The sequence below is a fragment of the Plecotus auritus genome (genome assembly GCF_963455305.1).
Source record: "Plecotus auritus genome assembly, chromosome: 9".
NCBI classification, from domain to species: domain Eukaryota; kingdom Metazoa; phylum Chordata; class Mammalia; order Chiroptera; family Vespertilionidae; genus Plecotus; species Plecotus auritus.
In genome coordinates, this window is record NC_137783.1 from 135,731,328 (window position 1) to 135,751,652 (window position 20,325).

Sequence of the window (20,325 nt, forward strand, 5' to 3'; positions counted from 1 at the left end):
TCTGGTCCTGTGCTTCTTCCAATTAAAGGAAGAAAATCTATTTGATTTAGCATATAAAGCAGGGGTGGGCAAACTTTTTGACTCGAGGGCCACAATGGGTTCTTAAACTGGACCGGAGGACCGGAACAAAAGCATGGATGGAGTGTTTGTGTGAACTAATATAAATTCAAAGTAAAGGAGCGGAGGGGAGAGCAAGAGAACCGCGGGCCGGACAGAACAGCCGAATGGGCTGGATCCGGCCCGCGGGCCGTAGTTTGCCCACGGCTGATATAAAGTCTTCCACAATTTGCCTCTGGGTTTCTCTTTTGCCCCTGTAGCCATACCATGCTCTCTACCTTCCACCCCACTGAGTTCAGCATTTCATGGCTACAAGCTTCTGCCTAGAATGTCCTTCCTTTCCATCCTCTACTTGGTAAAGTCTTTCCTACCTACCATTGGCAGTATTTCCCAGTTTATCTGGGCACATATTAGTGCACACTTTACTATGGTCTCACAGAATCTTGTTCATGCCTCCATTACAGTTTGTATCACACTGTTATAACTGCCTAATTCATCTTGGATAGTATTGTGCCTAGCAATACCGCCCAACCGGTATGTTCAAAATATATTTCTACTGAACAGATAACTGAAAAACAAAGAGTTGATTCAACGTGAATCACATGGCTAGAAGTTATGACATATAGTAGTACTAAAGGCCCTGACCTGCTTTTCATCATTAGACTATAAAAGTATCCAAAACCTTATCACTCAATGTATATGTCCAAAAAATCATTATTTTTTCAAAGGTAATAAGGAGCTTCCACAAAAGAGGAAAATCTTACCTCGAGGGAAAATCCCTGGGTCCATGAAGGTGGCCATGCTGAAGTTAGCCAGCACAAAGAGAAAAACAATCGCATTGTAGATGGGCACTGCAGGTGACACATAGAGGCTTAGTCCTGGACAGCTGCATAGATAAGAAAGAAAATAAGGGGCTGCTTCTAACACTTTGGACACCAACCATATAAAGATTCAGCCCCCATACTTATATTTAAATCTTGTGTAGTTCACCTTTGCTGTCTCAAATTATTGTATTCTTCCCAACAAATGTGTCTAGTTTCCCAAAGAAATGCTCATTTTAGATCAAGGTACAAGACACTCTTTCCTACCATAACCCCTTGCACTAAAGGTCTGTGTTCTTCAGATTCTTTCTTCCCTGGTGGATCTTTCCAAGGTTTTAGAATCTGCTCTTATCTCCTTTTTAAAAGGGCACAAGAGTTAGGGACTGAGTATGTACCAACTACACTGATACCAACTACACTTCCTTCTCTGTAGCAGCCTTGAGGCTTCTGAATCCCAGCCATGCCCCAGTGACCTGTACATTGGCCCAAAGCATGAGATACCACCTGCCTCTCTGGCTTCCACTCCCTCTGGCTTTGTACCACTCTCAACTGCCTGACATTTCTTCACTGCGTCAGATATACCTGAGAGTTTTATTCAACTAGAAACTAGTTCTCAAGGTGAAAAAAGGGAAAAAATAATACCGGTATGTTCAGATATGAATGGCACAAAACTAGACTTCTTGAGGTCTATAAATGAAGCAGAAGAGTGGGGAATAAAGAAAAGATTCCAGGCCTGGCTGAGTAGCTTAGCTGGAGTGTCATCGTCCCATGCACCGAAAGGTTATGGTTTCTATTCTAGGACAGGGCACACACCTAGGTTTCGAGTTCAATCCCCGGTCAAGGTATGTACAGAACGCAACCAAAGGATGTTTCTCTCTCTCTCTTTCCCTTTCTCTCCCTCTAAAATCAATAACGCTTTAAAAAAAATAAAAATAAAAGAGGAGATACCAGACCAAACCACCCTAAATCCTGAAGGTAAAAGAAGCTGGTTAAATATATCCAGTATTTCACAGGGTCCAAATCAAGAAATATGCATGAGGTAACTTTTCTTGGATTACAAAAAAAAAAGTGCCCCAGTCCAGGATTACACTCAGTTTCTGTTGGGATGTGAGTCTAGCAGGAATGCTGTAGGTGCTCTTCCTTTCTCTGATGATATTCTGGGAGCTGGAAGTTTCAGAACACAGATGTGCTGCTTGCTCGGTCAGTAATATCAAAGACCCTCTCTCCTGTCTCAGCTCAGGAAAAACTTCCCATTACAAAACAGTGGCTAACTACCCTAATCTGCTTTGTGGCTGAGAACTTAATCTCCAGAATTAGGATGGCATCTGTCTTTGTCCCCTTTATCTAGACCACTCAGAAGGAAAGGAAGAGTTCACTGAAGGAAGCAAGGGCCAAGAGAACATGACAGCATGAGTCTGGAGAATTCATCCACAGCAGTCCCGGTTCTGTTGTGATGTGTCTCTACCAAAACAAAAAGCACAGCCCTGAACAGTGATTCAAGATAGTTCATAGGAATTGAACTCCATAATGAGATATAAATAAACTAACGATAAGAGACAAAGGTGATTGTCACAAAGCATCTAAAAGTCTTGACCACCACCATTTATTTAGTCAAATTCCATTAAAAAAAATTTTTAAGTAAATATTATGTGCAAGGTTTTTTAGGTAGTAAATATCAATTAACTCTTAGCTTCTGATGGATCAAAACTGGAAGATAATGAAGGTAGAATAAAGGCACTGATTTCAAGGAAAAAACAGATCTCCCATCACAGTTCTGGGTTTATTATCAGTCTCCTATGGAAGCGTCTTCCTTTGGGGTTTCTTTGGTTCAGAAAAGATGTCCCCCTACTTTGGCAGTTTTTGGGGTGAACTATAAGCAAGAAGGAAGAGTCCTTACACAGCCCCACCTAAAGCCTGAGTTCCTAGCTCCTTGGAAGGGAGGGAGAGAAACTGAAAACCAGTCATCCAGGTCAGAGCCCCTCCCTAGTACTTAGCTGTCACTTTAATTTCCGCCTGGGGAAGAGGAGAAAGGGTGACTCACTTGACTCCTACAGCCTGGGAAGATAATTAGAAGGGAAAAAGAAATTAAATCCTTAGAACACTGAGGTACCATGATTTAAGTCTCATTCCTAGAATTGGCCATTATGGCTACTGTGGTGGCCTCTTGAGCGCCTGAAAAAAAAATAAGGGTATTTCTGTTCTTGAGGGAAACCAAGTTAAATGACAATGAGACAGCAGCTACTTTGCAGGCCCAAATGTCAGCCTTTCTGACTCCATTCTTTCTTCAGTTTCTGAATTTCCAAACAAAGAAAATCACACAGTTTCTTCTGTATCTGGTCAAACTCTGGGATAATGAACTTTACCCCTACAACCTTCCTGACATCAACCTATCCCAGTAAAAGTGTGAAAACCTAGAATCAAGTTCTAGGATCTGTTGCCAAAATACAGCCTGCCCCAGAGTTGGCAGTTTCTAGAAATTATACAAATAAGTGCATAGGCAGTATTTGCTCCTAGATGCAAATCAGGGACCTACTGCTTCCAACCTAAACACTCTAGCTCAGAGAGCACCCTACCAAGGAGAGGCATGTGTGAGCAGTGCCTGGTATCCCATTCTGTTTAGCTCAGGAAGAGGCCTGTTGTTGCTACAGTATTCTGTCAGATCCTAGGTGACCACTCCAAGTAGTCTGTCTGAATCTGTTGCCTTTGATGGAAGGAGATGAGAGCTGAGCTGAGAGGAGTTGTTGGGGCTCGTCCTCAGCCTATAGCAATAATCATAGTGCTCCAAAGCACAGGGAGTGGCCGCAGCCCAGAAGGCTGGCTGACTGACTCACTGATGAAACTCCCAGTCCTATACCAACCCAGAAAGAACAGGTTCTTCTGCCCACCCATTCAGCCCTCCTGTTTTCGAGCCAAATAAAATGAGGAGAGTAGGTTTCAATACCTACACTCTTGAAAAATCTGTTGCGTAGCCATCTCTCACACTTCCTATTATAAATGGTTCAATTCCTAGTACAAAAAAAAAGTAGGAGTCAAGAAGCTTTGATTTTAATCCTCTCTCAATCAATATTTTGCTAGGTAACCTAAGGTAATCCACAGAAAACTCTCCAAGTTCATTACTTCAACTACATAATACAAATATGAGAATGAGACAAAGTTTGAAAAGATCCTAGAATTCTTTTTAAACCAGATGGCTTAATACTGGGCATTCACTGGCTAAAAGATACACACACACACACACAAGCACACACACACACACATTACTATTACAACCATCATCAATTATCATTCCAGCTCCACCTTCATCCTTCATTCCACTTCCCCATTCCAAGGTACTGGACATTCAAGAACACTTGAAACATAGGCACTACCCTCCTAAAGAACAGGTCTATGCATTCCATCCATGCCTAGCACATAGTTTGGATGTATGAGTAGTGTTCCTTGTTAATGAGGAAAGGTTGAAATGAATACCCTACTTCCTGCCCCTTGGGGATCAAGATTCCCCAGGAAAACAATTTCTTCTCTTATAGGTAGGTAAGTTCCCCTTAAAACACTTCATTTATGGTGTGTGTGTTACTCAGACTTTCAAGCAGCTCAGTGCAAGACACAGGACCTGGATGAGGAAAAAAACGTGGGAAGGAAAAGGAACAACCACTGCTCAATTAATGCCCTAAATCACGAGACTGCTCCCACTCAAATCAGGTGCTAGCACCTCCACAGTCATGAAAAAAAAAACCAGAGGGAGAGTCACTCCAGTTGCCCAACTCTCTGGGGTAAAAGGGTTGGGAGGGCCCAGAGGTAGAAACTGAAAGGAAGAAAGCTCTCTACGGATGTGACACTGGAAAGACCACAGATTTCTATACAACCCAGACTTTTTTATCTTTCCTGAAGAGGACCACTGAGGACCACCTGCAGCAGAGATGTGCACCCCCATGCCCACCCTACTGACCTTAAAAGTAAACAAAATGAGACACTGGTTAACTTTACTCACAGTTTGAGGAGACTTTAGAGGATACAATTCAGTGATTTATTTCAAAGACCACTGCTAGGAACCCTAAAAAGGTCTCAAGGCTCCTTGGGAAGACAAAGAGTATGCACCAAGTAGCTGGGCCTCTATGCATCAGCCTCAGCTGAACCAGACAGCTCTACCCTTATGTTTTATGTACTGGGGTTCCAAATAAGATCTCATTTGAAAAAGGTCATGGTGTTTAAATAACTGCTCCAGGTCAACTTCCTCATTATACAGAGGAAGAAACAGGTCCACAAAGTTTAACAGGCTTTACCAAAATCTGTCTCCTGACCCCCAAAAAGTGTGCATTCCTTTTACCTAGCACTGCCCCCTTGCCAATCACAAAAGGAGGCTTAGCAAAGACAGATGAGGATACAGGCACATTATCTTAAATGCAGAGTCTAATGCCTAATTAGAAGGGGGAGGGTTACTTTAGCAGACACTCTCCTTCCCAAGCAGTAAAAAGAGGAAAGAATTAAGACATGATCTCCAATAACTCACCTGCTTATTTTTAGTACTGAAAATATTCAGTGAATGAGGGGGATTAGGCTTCTAGGAGGAAGACCTGAACTGTTCTATTCAAGCTTCTCTGGAAAAGAAGATCACCATTTTTTGATGATCAAGCCCAACTGATAATTTCTGCTCATAGCTTTCCCTACTTGGCGAGTATATTACATCTAATTGGTTGAAGCCTATATGCTTCCACTAATTATGTCTGCCAGCTGAAAGGGACTTTTTCTCCTACTCACAGTCCTCTAGATCCCAAAGTAATTCTCACCTGGGCTTGTACAAATGGTTGAAAAGATAGTGGTAGCCTAGGGAAGAGAATAGGAGGATGACAGAGTAGTTACAGATTTAGGGCCCCAAATAGGAGCAGGTTCAAAGAGAGCCTTCCTCTTGTCTCTCTACTTGAAACCATAAATTATTCCTTAGGTTGTATACAGTTTTAAACAGAGGGTTCTCCAAGGACTTGAACCTCAAAAGGGATAGGATATGTGGGAGAACAGTTTTTGAGATCAGTGGCACCTTAGTCCAGATGTATGCTTATAGAGGAACTGCTATGGTTAGATGGAGAGGAAGAGATGAGAATTTCAGAGGTTCAGGGTGTTTATGTCTCCACAGATGGGCGAGGAGACTCTAGGGAGGAAAAGAGCCCAGAAGTTGGTCCTGAGGAAAGTGCCAAGGGGGGACTCTCACTAGGACTTAAGCCTTCTAATTTTGGATTAGAGGCAGTAATTCCAAAGAGAGTCAATATTGTCCTCCAAAATCCTTTTTCCTCAGGCTAAAAGACCATAGAATAAGGAGGGCCCCTACTTTTCTGGCACCAGGGAATGAAAAAGTAGGTTAAATAGCTTCAACTATCAGTTGAGAAAATGTCTATGTCAGGACAACAATTTGTGGCAAAACTGGTATAACCAGCCAAGCACTTCAATGTTTCCAGATTAGCAAATGAAGAGCAAGGATTCTGCTCAAGAACAAATGGGTTGAAAGAGAGAAACCACTTAGTCCCCTGAATTTCCAACTTCCCCCAAAGCTTTGCCCCTTGAAGGAATATAGAACCTCCCCAATTAAGCTGGTCTGAGGGTATCAAAGTGGTCTTGTATATATCCCTCCTGACACAGCGCTACAAGGGCTACAAGGATACTAAGATCCCATATAATTGTCCCATGGTTAAAATGTTGATTCTACCTACCCATAAGAGCAAAAACCAAAATAAGGATGACACTAAAATTCCCTCCTCCTTATTGGCAGTCAATGCATGAAGAAGGGCAGAACACTGAACATGTTGAGACAAAGATTATAAAGAACAGAGAAGAGCAGGGCTGCTCTAGATCCCTGAAGGATTCCACAGGTAAGTTCAGGCTGGAGAGCTGGGGGCAAGGAAACTATGACTTCTACTCATCAGAGGAAGAGGCGAGAAATAGGATGGTGCTTGTACCTTAGGCAATAGAGCAGGGGTCCTCAAACTTTTTACAGAGAGGAAGGGAGAAGGATAGAGAGTCAGAAACATCGATCAGCTGCCTTCTGCACACTCCCCACTGGATATGTGCCTGCAACCAAGGTACATGCCCTTGGCCGGAATCGAACCTGGGACCCTTGAGTCCGCAGGCCGAGGTCCTCAAACTTTTTAAACAGGGGGCCAGTTCACTGTCCCTCAGACCGTTAAAGGGCCGGACTATAGTTTAAAAAAAAAACTATGAACAAATTCCTATGCGCACTGTGGGTCCGGGACGAGTCGGCTGCTAAGCAGGACAGGCAGGGGCACCCGGCGGGCCGGATAAATGTCCTCGGCGGGCCGCATGTGGCTCACGGGCCGTAGTTTGAGGACGCCTACAGAGCTTCCCCTTATCAAAAAACTAAGAGTCCTAGCCAGTTTGGCTCAGTGGATAGAGTGTTGGCCTGTGGACTGAAGGGTCCCGGGTTCGATTCCAGTCAAGGGCATGTACCTAGGTTGCTGGCTCGATTCCTGGCCCGGTCAGGGCGCATGCAGGAGGCAATCAATCGATGATGTTTCTCTCCCTCTGTCTCTCCCCCTCCCTTCTACTCTCTCTAAAAATCAATGGAAAGATATCCTCAGATGAGGATTACCAAAAGGAAGTAACTAAATAGAAAACATCACTATTACTTTGCTGACCCATATTTTTTAGAATTCCTTCTGGCATAAGCTCAATTTGGGAGGTTTCCCTCCCTCCTTTCTCAGATTTAATTCCTGTTCGCTATTTCTTCCAATAATAGTAATTGCCAGCAATTCCTGCTTCATTCATCCTTCAGTGAGTCCAAACTGCTTTATTCCTCACCACTTCATTTTCCTCTTCCCAGCAACCTCCCATTGCTCTAAATAGCACCTCACAATTAGGTATAAGCCTGAACTACAGCAAAGTGAACTCCCCAGAAATATCTACCATGCTCAGATTGTTCCAAGAGCTACAACTAGAACACCAACTCAATGTCTCAACAGTTTAAGGCTCAGAAGGCTGGTCCATGTTAATTATAAACAGGTAACAGCAAAGATGTTTCCTGGGTGGTTGACAGTTAAAATACTGGGGAAAAGGGGAAGAATAAATCAGTCTCCTCCAATAACAAGCCAACGAACAAAGTCTGAATATCCTAAGTGGGAAATCTTTTAATACCAACTGCATTTCCTAACACAACAAGGGAATGGAAGAATTGCTGCTATTCCCTTCAGCAGGAACTAATATAAAAGTCTTCTAGGACTCTCCTCCTAAATAAAATTTGCGTTCACTTCCCATTGACCTTCACTCCTTAAGCAACACTAAATGCTAAAACTCTCTCAATGGTATATCTTCTAAATCAATTCTGAAATTCTCCAGTACTCTGTTCCCATAACCTTAAATTTAAGCTTCAAATAACCAGGGGAAAAGCCACTGCTAGTGGCTGATTGCTTAAGCTGCTTCAAGCCTCTCTGATGGTTTCTTCCCACTTCCTTCTAGTTCAGGATCATCTAATGATGGAGCTGGATAGGAAAATATGAACACCTGTGATTCCAGAGGAAGGGAGGCAGGGGAAGGTAAAGGATTCAATGGAGTAAAATATATACCATGTTTCTGGGATTCAGATTTACCTCTATCAGACATCTAACACCCAGTTGCTTGGCTTTGAAAGCAAAACTCAAGAGAAAAACTAGCCCATCACCTCCCATGGAGTGCCCCCCAAATACCACTGCTGGGAGAAAACTCACGTAAAGGCAAAGAAGAGGGTCGTAGCTCCCACTAAGAAGATGGCGGCTGCTGAGACCGGAACATACTTGCTGGGTTTGAATCTCTTTCCAGACTCTGCGGGCATGTTGGAGGTCTGATGGGAGATCTGCCCTGCCGCATAGCCCAGGCCCACACAACGGCAGAACAGACAAGAAAATGGGATGAGGGCAACACCGAAGGTAAGAGCACAGGACACCAGGGAAAGAGAAAATTTTAAATTATCACCCTTCCCCCTCCCAAATAAAACTAAATAAAGGTCAAAAGATCTCAAATGAAGGAGAGCATATGGGAGGGGGAAAGGTGATTCCAAATAATGAATAACCACCTCCCCAGAACGAGGCAGAAGGAGACTAAGAAACACAACTTCTACAATTTAAAAACTGGAGACAAACAAGAGGCTGTACACATGCAAATGGTTGCAGGTAGAGAACACAGACAGTCAGACAGATCAAGGAATAGCTCATGGATGGAGATAAGTCTTCAAAAGGAAAGGAGGAGAGAGTATCAGGGTAGGGCAGAACACTTCGGACAAGGAAAAATTCTTCGGAAGAGATACTGTAGTACCTCCACGACTACCACACTTCCACAAAATGTGAGCTTCACCCAGAGGTGTGCACTGTGCTTCTATTTTAATCCAAGAAGGAAACTGGGATTTTCAGCTTTAAAGAGAAACTGTTTTTACTGTAGTCCTTGTCTCTTTTGGGCAGTTTTCTCAATGTCACCACTCCCACACCTTGACTTCAGGGCTTGTAGTATGGCAATAGTGATTTAATTTTATTTCTTTTCTCTTGATGGCTAAAAGCTGGACAGCAGCTGTTACAAGATTGAGTTGTAAATCCTTTTCTTTGAAGGGGGACGGAAAACAGAGAAAGAGCAAGCTTGTCTGTCTTCAATCTCTTGTTGTTATTCTCAAGCCCTTTTAGGGCTCCGTTTCCTAGAGAGATCATGCAAAACTAAAGGGAAACATAAAATCCCTGAGGCCATGTTCTTCCCAATAAGCAAAATTAAGATGGAAAAAAAAAACCAATTCCACTCGATACTTTTTAAAGATTACTGTGAATGAAAGCAAAGTTCCAAAGAGGTCCCTGTTTCCAGGTTAGTGTGTTTGCTCTTTTGTCTTCAATCTTGGGCTGTCTGAATGCAGAGTTCAACTGGGTTACAGTGCCTCACCTGGAAAACAAAAACAAATATCTTTATCAAAGAAATTCTTTCAGGGCATTTCTTAAGATCATCAAGGCTCAAACACCATAGACCAGTGGTCGGCAAACTGCAGCTCACGAGCCACATGCGGCTCTTTGGCCCCTTGAGTGTGGCTCTTCCACAAAATACCATGTGCGGGCGCGCACGTACAGTGTGATTGAAACTTCGTGGCCCATGCACAGAAGTTGGTTTTCGGCTCTCAAAAGAAATTTCAATCGTTGTACTGTTGATATTTGGCTCTGTTGACTAATGAGTTTGCCGACCACTGCCACAGACCACTGTTTAAAAGTGCCTTTTGAAAGAAAGATTAGTTTCCACTTCACTTATGTGTATGATGGGCTCTTACATTTAGAAGAGTGAACTCTTCACTCTTCTAAATGCTGTTCATATTAGAAAGAGAAGAACATGGCTTCACCTGGCCTAAGGTCATCAAAGAACTAGTTCTTGTAAGGGGGCCATCGTACCTGACACAAATAGTAACAAATATCAAAATATAGAAACAAACAAAAGGCCAGCCGTGACGGGCAGTCCTAGACAAGAGATTTCTCCTTGGACAAGGAATATTTCTTGCTACGATGAAAAGAGAAAAAAATAACCTCAAAACTAGGGCAGTAAGTCTCATTTCTTTTCTGTGTATGCCTCTCTCTCTCTCTCCCATATCCCTCTATGCTTTTTTAGTTATAACCCTGAAGAGGTAGAAGCTGAATATTTGGTCTTCTAGAGTAACACCTGAAAGGACCTGAATGAGAAATGTGCTTGCACTGAAAGGTGAGATGCCCTCTTTAGGAAACTGAGTCAACCATAGGGGCTGGTCCTTTTTTCCCAATTCAATAGTTTTTTTATTCCTACATTGGCCTATGAGGAAGTCAACTGAACCCCCACCTTCCTCAATATGATTAAAAGTAACAATTAATTCTGTTGATGGTAGTAGCAAAATAACACTAGCATTTTGGATTTTATAGGGTGCTTTTCATCTAGTGATCTCAAAGCACTTAACTCACATTATCGGTGACAGAGTCCCTTATCCCACCCCGTAAAATTGAAGGCTAGAGAATGCCTGAGGCTATTCCACTGAATCACTTGAGCAGTCAAGTCCAGAGCCCCGAGAGTTCACATGCCCCTTTGCCAACCCAAACCCTTTCTCCTTCTCATCCACTATACTACCTGCCCAGTGATGACAACTGCAATCTGCAAACCAAACATTTTACTTGTTAGAATTTAAAAATAAAAGTTTTATCACACCCAAGTGATCTAGGATTTCCCTTAATACCAAGGCGGAGATCAAAGTATCAGAAGATTCAAATGAAATACAAATGTGCCCTAGAATTTATCACTCCCTCTCTTACCTGTGGCATGGAAGGCAAAGGAGCCCTTCTTCAAAAAAGATGCATTGTCTCTCTCTTTAAAAAACAGTGTTTTAGAGGGCCAAACAGCAATATTAGAAGTGAACACCCAGATGGCACAAAAATTGTTAACATCCTAAAAAAATTTAAATCCTTGCTAGCCCCTAATTTTATGACTATTTAATTCTCAGTTTCCTAAAACAATCAAATCCCCATTTCTGAATGTAGGCCTAAAACTTTGTTAACAATGAAAAGCAAATTCTTGACTTGCAGACAATACTATTAAGCTTTCCCCTCAAAACACTGAAGATTGGAGAAAAATGGAAAATTGTACTGCTTATATTTTATCTAGAGCAGGCTATAATTTAGACAGCATTAATATTCCAGATTATATTTTCTAACAGGAAAAAAAAGTAACTTGGGTTAATACTGCCACGGTAATGCAGGATCATAAAAGGCCATGCAAGTTTGGGAGTATTATACTGAGAAACATCTAAGATGTTTGGGGGATATACATTACAATGGACAAGACATAACCTAAGAATTTATTGGGTATAATAAAGACATACCAAGTCTTAGCAGAAGGATGTGGGTAGTAAGGATAAGATGAGTGTGTTTCATCAGAGCCAGTAGTCTGGATCCATACTAGTATGAGGTGTACAACAAGCATGTGTATGACACAGGCAGAGTAATTTATGGAATGGAATATGTATATATGAAACTAGAGAATATGTGCTTGAAGGCTCTAATAAAGGTTTAATAAAAGGACCTCCTTAAAGGGTGAATGGATATGAACAGTACCAGTAAAACACAAGTATTGTTTGTTGAAACAAAGAGATGTAACAGTACAACATAGTAAATCTGAATACAAAGTACACAAGGTCTCATGGAATAATCCACATGGCAAGAGAGCTGAAGAGTCAAGCAGAAGTTTAACATGGGTGTTATCATTATATACCAAGGTAGCAAAGTACACGGGTATATGATTCTTGTAAGCATTAGGTGGGTTTTGAAGAATGGGTGATAATGAGCATTCTGAAGAGATTTGATACAGTACAGAGGGATACTGGGATAAGATAGAAATGCGGATAGAAGATCAGCCTAGACAAGAAAACATTAATCAGGAAGTGAAAAATCCAAGACAGAAAAAGGGTCTACACTACAATATAACACATATCTGATCTTATACCTTTCATAACTTTAGGTCACTTTCTTACTTCTCATTTAAGTGTTTTCATTCAGCCAAGTGGATAAAACATCTTCCACTTCCTGTCCCACAAAGAGATAGATTCCTATTGGTAAAATATTAGCAAATACATCCGAGCTCCGCTTGTATTAAGTACAAAGTACTAAAAGCATGAAGCACCGGCTGGTGGGAGTGAGGAAGCAGACAGACGGGAGAGAACAGGTAACAGGATGAGGCTTGAGCCAAAATAAGTATCAGCAGAGTGGAGCGAGGGACCTGAAACGGAGGGAGGTAAAAGGGGAACAGCACCCAGTCCCCACTCAGAAGGTGAGCTAGGAGAATCACTGTATGGGGCAGAGCTGACTGAGACCGAGAAGACAGAATTCACTGGGCAGGGCCCACTGGGGCTGCGGGAGACTGCAGAGCCCAGCAGCGCAGGGCCGGGGGCGGAAGGGGCGGCGGCTGGGCACCAGGCGCCAAGGGGGACCGGGGTCCCGAGGTAGAACCGAGCGGCCGGCACTAACCCGTTCTGAGCCCGAGGGGCCGTGGATCCCCGGCCTCTGCTCGTCGTCCGTTTCCGGGGCCCAAGGGTCCCGCCGCAGTTGGATGACCCGGCCCGGAGGAGCAGTGGGGCCTCAAACCACCTCTCCCTTCCAGGTCCCCCTTCCCTAGAGGTCACTCTCCCCTCCCATCTCACTGGCCCCACACTTCCGGTTCCGCAGGGGCCGGTGTCCCTGGTACTCACCCCCGGCACAGTTCCCGTCACCGCTGCCGTCGTTATCGCGGCCGCCTCTCGGCAGTGCCGTCCGGCCTCTGAGAGGCAGCGCGCGGCCCCCGCACGCTCCACGCCCGCCCTGCTACGCGCGCTCCCGCACGGTGACGCTCGTCTCCGAGCCGGCGCGCGGCCGTTGCCCTCAGTGCCCGGTCTCGAACCCTCCCAGCGTTCCCATTGGCTCCCTGTCCCGGGCGCGCGCGACGTCTCGCGCCGGGCACGTTTCTCTCATTCATGCGGCTCTAGCCGCCGCGCCCGCCCCCGCTCACTCCCATTCACCCATAGCCCCACCCCCACCCCTCTCTAGGCCGTGCGCGCGAACCCGGGCGACCGCAGCGACCTCATGGTCTGATTGGCTGCAGGAGCACAGCGCCGTACGCACGCAAGACAACGAGAACGCGCACGCAAGGCCGTCGGGTCCCGCGGACGACTGGGAAAAGGGGGTTGGCGTACTGCGCAGGAGTCGGAAATGGGGAAGTGGCCGGGCGAGTCTTCCCTTTTCCTGTGTCCTACTTTCTCTTCCTACTGTATCCAAGAAGGAATCTTCGGAGGTAAAAGTAGTTACACGTGTTTACTGGAAGAACTCAAAAGCAAGCAGCTACCTTCGGGAGTTTGCCAAACCTCCTCCACGTACGTTGGTACAGTCCAGACAGGCTTCTAGTATAACCAGTCACCTATAGAGGCCCCGCCGTCTTCCTGCTTTAGCACCTTCATCCATTGGCCAAACTTTTGGCGACTAAATAGCCCTCCTCTTCCCCGCCCCCTCACCTTTTTTTTTAATGGCGAAAACTTTATTTAAAACAATCTTGATGAAGCAGTTCTCGGTCCAGCGAGTTTCCTGGTATCAGCAGAATCCCAGGAGAATGGAATGGTCTAGGGCTGCAGGTCCCGTACGGCGAGGGACGCCGGGACTAGAAGAGTCCGTAAGGGGCGAAGCTCCAGCCAGACGCCGGGCATGAAGAGGAAGGAGGCGCTTGGAGTGCGTGCCATTTGAGGCGGCGGCACCCCCCGAGTGCGAGCCTGCTCTTGACTCTGTTTAATTACCTTAGTTTCTCACTGCAAAGCAAGGAGTGGGCGCTGCATCCCTAACCTCGCTGGAAGGGAAAAGTTCCCTAGAAAACCTGCGCCACACTTGGCCTTAATTAGCCTCACATTGCTGTAAGGCCAAGTGTTCTCTCCTCAGTTCGAGGCCATGTCTCTTCTGAAAGCCGCTCTCGTTGTTACATAACAATCTTTAAAAACAAAAGTGCTCCACCAGCCACTTCTGAAGCCAAGGGTCCTCATCTATAAAGTGTCTTTCTAAATCTTGCGGTCTGACCCTTGAGTTTCTCAAATGTTGCTGGTTTAACCGTGGTTTTACACTTAAGCACTAGGTAGCAAGAAGGAGAAAAGTCTACCTTCTGTTTTCTGGGATCTAGTCTAGTTCCTTCTCTAACACTAGTGGCCTGATGCATGAAATTCGTGCACATTAAAAGGGGATTAATTAGAGGAAATAATTTAATATTGCTATTTGCCCTTTCTCTATAATAGAAGTGTCAGAGATGAAAGAAAATTAGTAAAATGTATATGAAAACCTTCCTCCTGTCAGAGTCTGAGGCACACCACGGGACCCAGAGTCAAGTCCCCGCCCACCCACATGTGCCTCAAAATCGCGTTAGACCCAGACCCAGCAGCCCCCCCCCCCCCTTTGGGATAGATCCAGACCTGGCTAGTCCCACCCTTGTCAAGCCCCGCCAGGCAGGGAACGTAGCCTCAGGTCCCCTGGCCCGGTGCCAGGACGGGGGGCATGGCCTGAGGTCCCCCAGCCCAGACCGGGGTGGGGGTGTGTGCCTTGAGATCCCCTGTCAAGCCCCGCCAGGTGGGGGGGGGGGGGGGTGGGCGAAGCCTCAGGTCCCCTGGCCCAGCACCGGGAGGAGGGAACAGCCTCAGGTCCCCTGTCAAGCCCCACTGGCAGGGGGGTGCAGCCTCAGGTCCCCCCTGGGTGGGGGGCGCAGCCTCAGTTCCCCCAACCCAGCACTGGGGTGCACCTTGAGGTCCCCTGTCAAGCCCTGCTGGGCAGGGGACCGCAGCCTCAGGTCCCCTGGCTCAGTGCTGGGGCTGGGGGTGCGGCCTGAGGTCCCCTGGCCTGGTGCCAGGGTGGGGGGGCGTGGCCTGAAGTCCCCTGTCAAGCCCCACCTGGTGGGGGGTGTGGCCTGAGGACCCCCGGCCTGGCACTGGGGCCAGGGGAGCAGCCTGAGGTCCCCTAGCCCAGCACCAGGACGGGAAGTGCACCTTGAGGTCCCCTGTCAAGCCCCACAGGGGGTGGGGGTGGCGTAGCCTCAGGTCCCTGCTGATTACTTGTTAAGGCTCCTTATGGGAACTTGGCCTCAGCTGTGGCGGAATGATGGTTAATTAGCATATTTGTCTCTTTATTAGATAGGATAGCATATACCTCCAGTTCTAGTTTATTCTTGCTAAGGGCTCCAACCCATCTTTTATTGCCACACACTTCGGAGGGTTCTCCTTTTAGTGACAATGTGTATTAAAAAGTTGTATCACCCTAGCCAGTTTAGCTCAGTGGATAGAATTTATGCCTGCGGACTGAAAGGTCCGGGGTTCCATTCCAGTCAGGGGCAGATGCCCAGGTTTCGGGCTCAATCCCCAGTGGGGGGCGTGCAGGAAGCTGCCAGTCAATGGTTCTCTCTCATCAGTGATGTTTCTATCTCTCTCTTCCTCTCTGAAATCAATAAAAATATTTTTAATTGTATCTTCAAAATTCTTTTGACCTTATGGAAGTAAAGATATTACTGGATAGCATATTTTTTTTATTTATAGAGGCTTTTCTGTCAGGTTGATTTGTTTCCTTAGGAAGAAATCCATTTCATTTTTTTCTATTGCATATTTTTCTTGGATTTTAAGACTTCTCATTTCCCCAAATTCATAGATTAAGCATCTCTCTTTCCCTTGCAACCTGTAAATTGTTTTGTATCTTGTCTCTACAGTGCTAACTGGAAATAAAAATTCGATCTTCCACCGTACAACCACACATTCTAAATTCCCCTGGGACACTGACTACTGGATGCCAAACTCTTATCTGGATGAGCACTAACAGTGGCATAATTACTATCCCAAGGTTTGGAGATTCCAATTTCTTGTCCAGTTTTCCCTAGGAGCATGCAACATATTTCTTGGAAAGGTTGTTTAATAGAACATAAGGTTTAAACTGCCAGCCATTTCTGAAAAGTATTGCGCAGTATAATCCAGGTTAAAACAGTGGGATATCTAGACCACCAAACTTCCAATAAATTACTTTGTATTTCAAGAAATACCTTACAGCCCTGGCTGGTTTGGCTCAGTGGATAGAACATCGGCCTGAGGACTGAAAGGTCCCAAGTTCGATTCCGGTCAAGGGCACATGCTTGGGTTGCAGTCTCGAACCCCAGTGTGGGGCATGCAGGATGCAGCTGATCAATGATTCTCTCTTATCATTGATGTTTCTCTCTCTCTCTCTCTCTCCCTCTCCCTTTCTCTTTGAAATCCATAAAAAAATAAAATAAAAGTGGGTAGAGGAAAAAAAAAAAAGAAACACCTTACAGGTGGGAATGCAGACTGGTACAGCCACTATGGAAAACAGTATGGAGTTTACTCAAAAAAATTAAAAATGGAACTGCTATTTGACCCAGTGATCCCACTTCTAGGAATATAGCCTAAGAATCCTGAAACACCAATTAGAATATATGCACCTCTATGTTCATAGCAGCACTATTTACAATAGCTAAGATTTGGAAACAGCCCAAGTGCCCATCAGTAGATGAGTGAATCAAAAAGATGGGTTATATTTACACAATGGAATATTATGCAGCTATAAAATAGAAGGATTTCTTACTCTTTGAGACAGCATGGAGGGACCTGGAGAGTATTATGCTAAGCGAAAAAAGCCAGTCAGAGAAAGACAAAAAGTATCACATGATCTGACTCACATGTGGAATCTAATGAACAAAATAAACCCAGAGATACAGAAGCATGGAATAGACTGACAAATCTCAGAGGAGGGTGGGGGTGGAGGGTAGGTTGGGAAGAGATTAAAGAACTTATATGCATATATACATAACCCACAACCCACGAACACAGACAAGAATTCGGTGAAGGCATGGGGGAGGGTTACTGGAAGGGGAGGAAGGGAGGACATTTGTAATACTTTCAAAAATAAAGGTAAATTTAAAACAAAAAAATACAGTGTTTTTAGTGTAGTTTACCTATACTTTTTCAAATTATCTTCACTTGTATTCCCTCATGCCTATAGATGGCAAACCACAGGGTCATTTTTAGTTCAACTCACTGGTAAATAAAAAGGCAGACAAGAGCAAAATGCTACCCTTGGGTTTAGACTCAATTAGAGGGGAATGATCTATCTTTCAGCACCAACCATCTCTTTATATTTAAATACTGCCACCTTCCCTCCTGTCCTCATGAAATGTCTCTGCTTGTGTTAAAGGACAGTTTCTCCCCTTCAACTCCTGCAATTTCTTCTGAATTTTTTCTTTGACATTTTATTTGAAAAATGAAATACAGAAAAAAATAGGATAGTGTCAAGAACATACCATGTCCATCATTAAATTCTCTCCTTTTTGAGTCTGTTATGCTGAAAGGCATTCTATCTAAAAAAACACACACACAAAAAAAACCTAATAACTCTCCCTTGACTCCATATCCCCGCTACTCCCTTCCTTAGCAAGCTTCTTCAAAGAGTTGTCTATAATTGTTATACATATTTATTCAGATTATATCTCAGTATATTCCAATAGGACTTTTATCCCCACCATTCCAAGACTACACTCTTCAACATTATTGCTGAAATCCATGCCTCCAGATCCATAGTCAAGTCTCCTTTGCTAGCTGCCATTATACTTCACCTCTTTTTTTGGAGTACCCTGAAAGTCCATTTGCCTTCTGATTTCCAGTCTTTAAGGGACTTCATCCAATACCACTGCTTTAAATGCCTTCTATAGGACAATAGCTCCCATGAACCTTCAGCCCTAACCCTCCAGATTCATGTTTCCAGCTGTCTATGTGGCATCTCCATATGGATGAATAATAGCCCAAATTTAAGTGCCAAAGTAGAACGTGATATTCCCTTACCTCCTCCCTGAGTTTCCCCAATCTCATAGCCAATCAAAGTTGCTCAAGTAACAAATGTAGCAAATATATATATATATATATATATATATATATATATATATACACACACACACATATATTTGTATTGATTTCAGAGAGGAAGGGAGGGGAGAGAGGTATAGAAACATCAATGAGGAGAATCATTTAACTGGCTGCCTCCTGCACACCCTCTACTGGGGATGGAGCCCCAAACCCCAGCATGTGCCTAGGAATCCAACCATGACCTCCTGGTTCATAGGTCAACACCACACTGACTGGGCTAGGAATCATCTTTGATTCCAGTTTCTTTTCCTTATTGCTCCCATCAGCAAGCCTATCAACTTTACATCCAAAATATCTCCAGGCAATCTACTCACCAACTCCACCTTTGCTGCCATACTCTTTTTAAAAAATATATACATATATTTTTATTGATTTCAGAGATGACAGGAGAGGGAGAGAGACTGAAACACCAATGATGACAGAGAATCATTGATCGGCTGCCTCCTGCACGCCCCATACTTGGGATTGAGCCCAGGGACCACAACCGGGGAATGGGCCCTTGATCAGAATTGAACCTGGGACCTTTCAGTCCACAGGCTGATGCTCTCTATCCACTGAGCCAAACCGGCTAGGGCTGCTGCCATACTCTTAATGTCCCATCAATTATCACATTGAAATTAACTTGTGTCCTTGCTTCTCTACTCTTGCCTCTTTAATCCATTTCCACACAGCAATGATCTTTCAAAATGTAACTCAGATCATGTCATTACTGTTTAATTATCTGCTATGGTATGAATGTTTGTCCCTCTAAATTCATATATTGAAATCCTAACCCCCAAAGATGACTGTATTAGGAGTGGGGCCTCTGAGAGGTGCTTAGGTCATGCATAAAGAGCCTCCATAGAGCTCCCTTACCCCCCTTCCAGTACATGAGGACACAGGCTAGAAGTTGGCAGTTAGCAACCTGGAACAAAGCCTCTATCAGGACATAACCATGCTGGTGCCTTGATCTTGGACTTTAGAACTGTGAGGTTTCTAACATTTATAAGCTACCCAGATTGTAGTATTTGTTATAACAGTTCTAAAGGACTAAGATATACATCCTCACCCATTGTTTCCCACTGCTCTGGGATTACAAAAGCCCTATCAGGGGTCCTCAAACTACGGCCCGCGGGCCACATGTGGCCCGCCGAGGACTTTTATCCGGCCCGCCGGGTGCGGCTGCCTGTCCTGCTTAGCAGCCGACTCGTCCCGGGCCTGCAGTGCACATAGGAATTTGTTCATAGTTTTTTTTTTTTTAAACTATAGTCCGGCCCTCCAACGGTCTGAGGGACAGTGAACTGGCCCCATTTAAAAAGTTTGAGGACCCCTGCCATTATCTTGTCTTGGCTGCTCCCTCCCCACTCAATTTTTACCTCGCTCCACTTGATTCACTATACTCCAGCCAAGCAGACCTTTCCTTCACCAAACACATTGAACTTTTTCCTTATGTTTTTGCACTGTTCTCTCCACCAAGATTTTGGCCACATTTTGCACAGCCATTCAAGTCTTTTTTTAATCTCTCATATACTCTTTTTTTAAAAAAATATTTTATTGATTCTTTTACAGAGAGGAAGGGAGAGGGATAGAAAGTTAGAAATATCGATGAGAGAGAAACATCAATCAGCTGCCTTCTGCACACTCCCTACTGGGGATGTGCCCACAACCAAGGTACATGCCCTTGACCGGAATCGAACCCGGGACCCTTGAGTCCGCAGGCTGACGCTCTATCCACTGAGCCAAACCGGCTAGGGCTCATATACTCTTTTTTAAAATAATTTTTAAAATATGTTTTTATTGATTTTAGAGAGGGAGAGGGAGAGATAGAAACAGCAATGCATCAACATTGATCGGCTGCCTCTTGCACATCTCCTGCTGGAGATCAACCCTGAAAGCCAGGCATGTGCCCTGACCAGCAATCAACCAGCGATCTCTTGGTGCATGAGTCAACTCTCAACCACTGAGCCACACTAGCCGTGCACCATTCAGTTCTTAACTCAGGAGAGGCCTTTCCTGAGCACCCCATTCTAAAGTAGCCTCTCA

At 44.6% G+C, this 20,325-nt stretch overlaps 1 protein-coding gene across 4 annotated transcripts in view; it reads right to left on the reverse strand.

The window, feature by feature from the left end:
- ZDHHC5 (zDHHC palmitoyltransferase 5) overlaps positions 1-13,408 on the reverse strand; it is a 23,911-nt gene extending 10,503 nt beyond the window's left edge. Inside the window, exons 1-3 of one of the 4 annotated variants that reach the window (XM_080688186.1) lie at positions 13,078-13,408; positions 8,585-9,773; positions 822-943 (exon numbers count right to left, since the gene is read on the reverse strand). In XM_080688186.1, the coding sequence (XP_080544312.1) occupies positions 822-943; positions 8,585-8,688 (226 nt within the window). In that variant the 5' untranslated portion in view covers positions 8,689-9,773; positions 13,078-13,408. Of the gene's footprint in view, positions 1-821; positions 944-8,584; positions 9,774-12,856; positions 13,028-13,077 lie in introns of those variants that run through there. The other 3 variants (XM_080688187.1, XM_080688188.1, XM_080688189.1) reach the window with 3 other exon arrangements.
- Between the last annotated feature and the right edge of the window lie 6,917 nt (positions 13,409-20,325).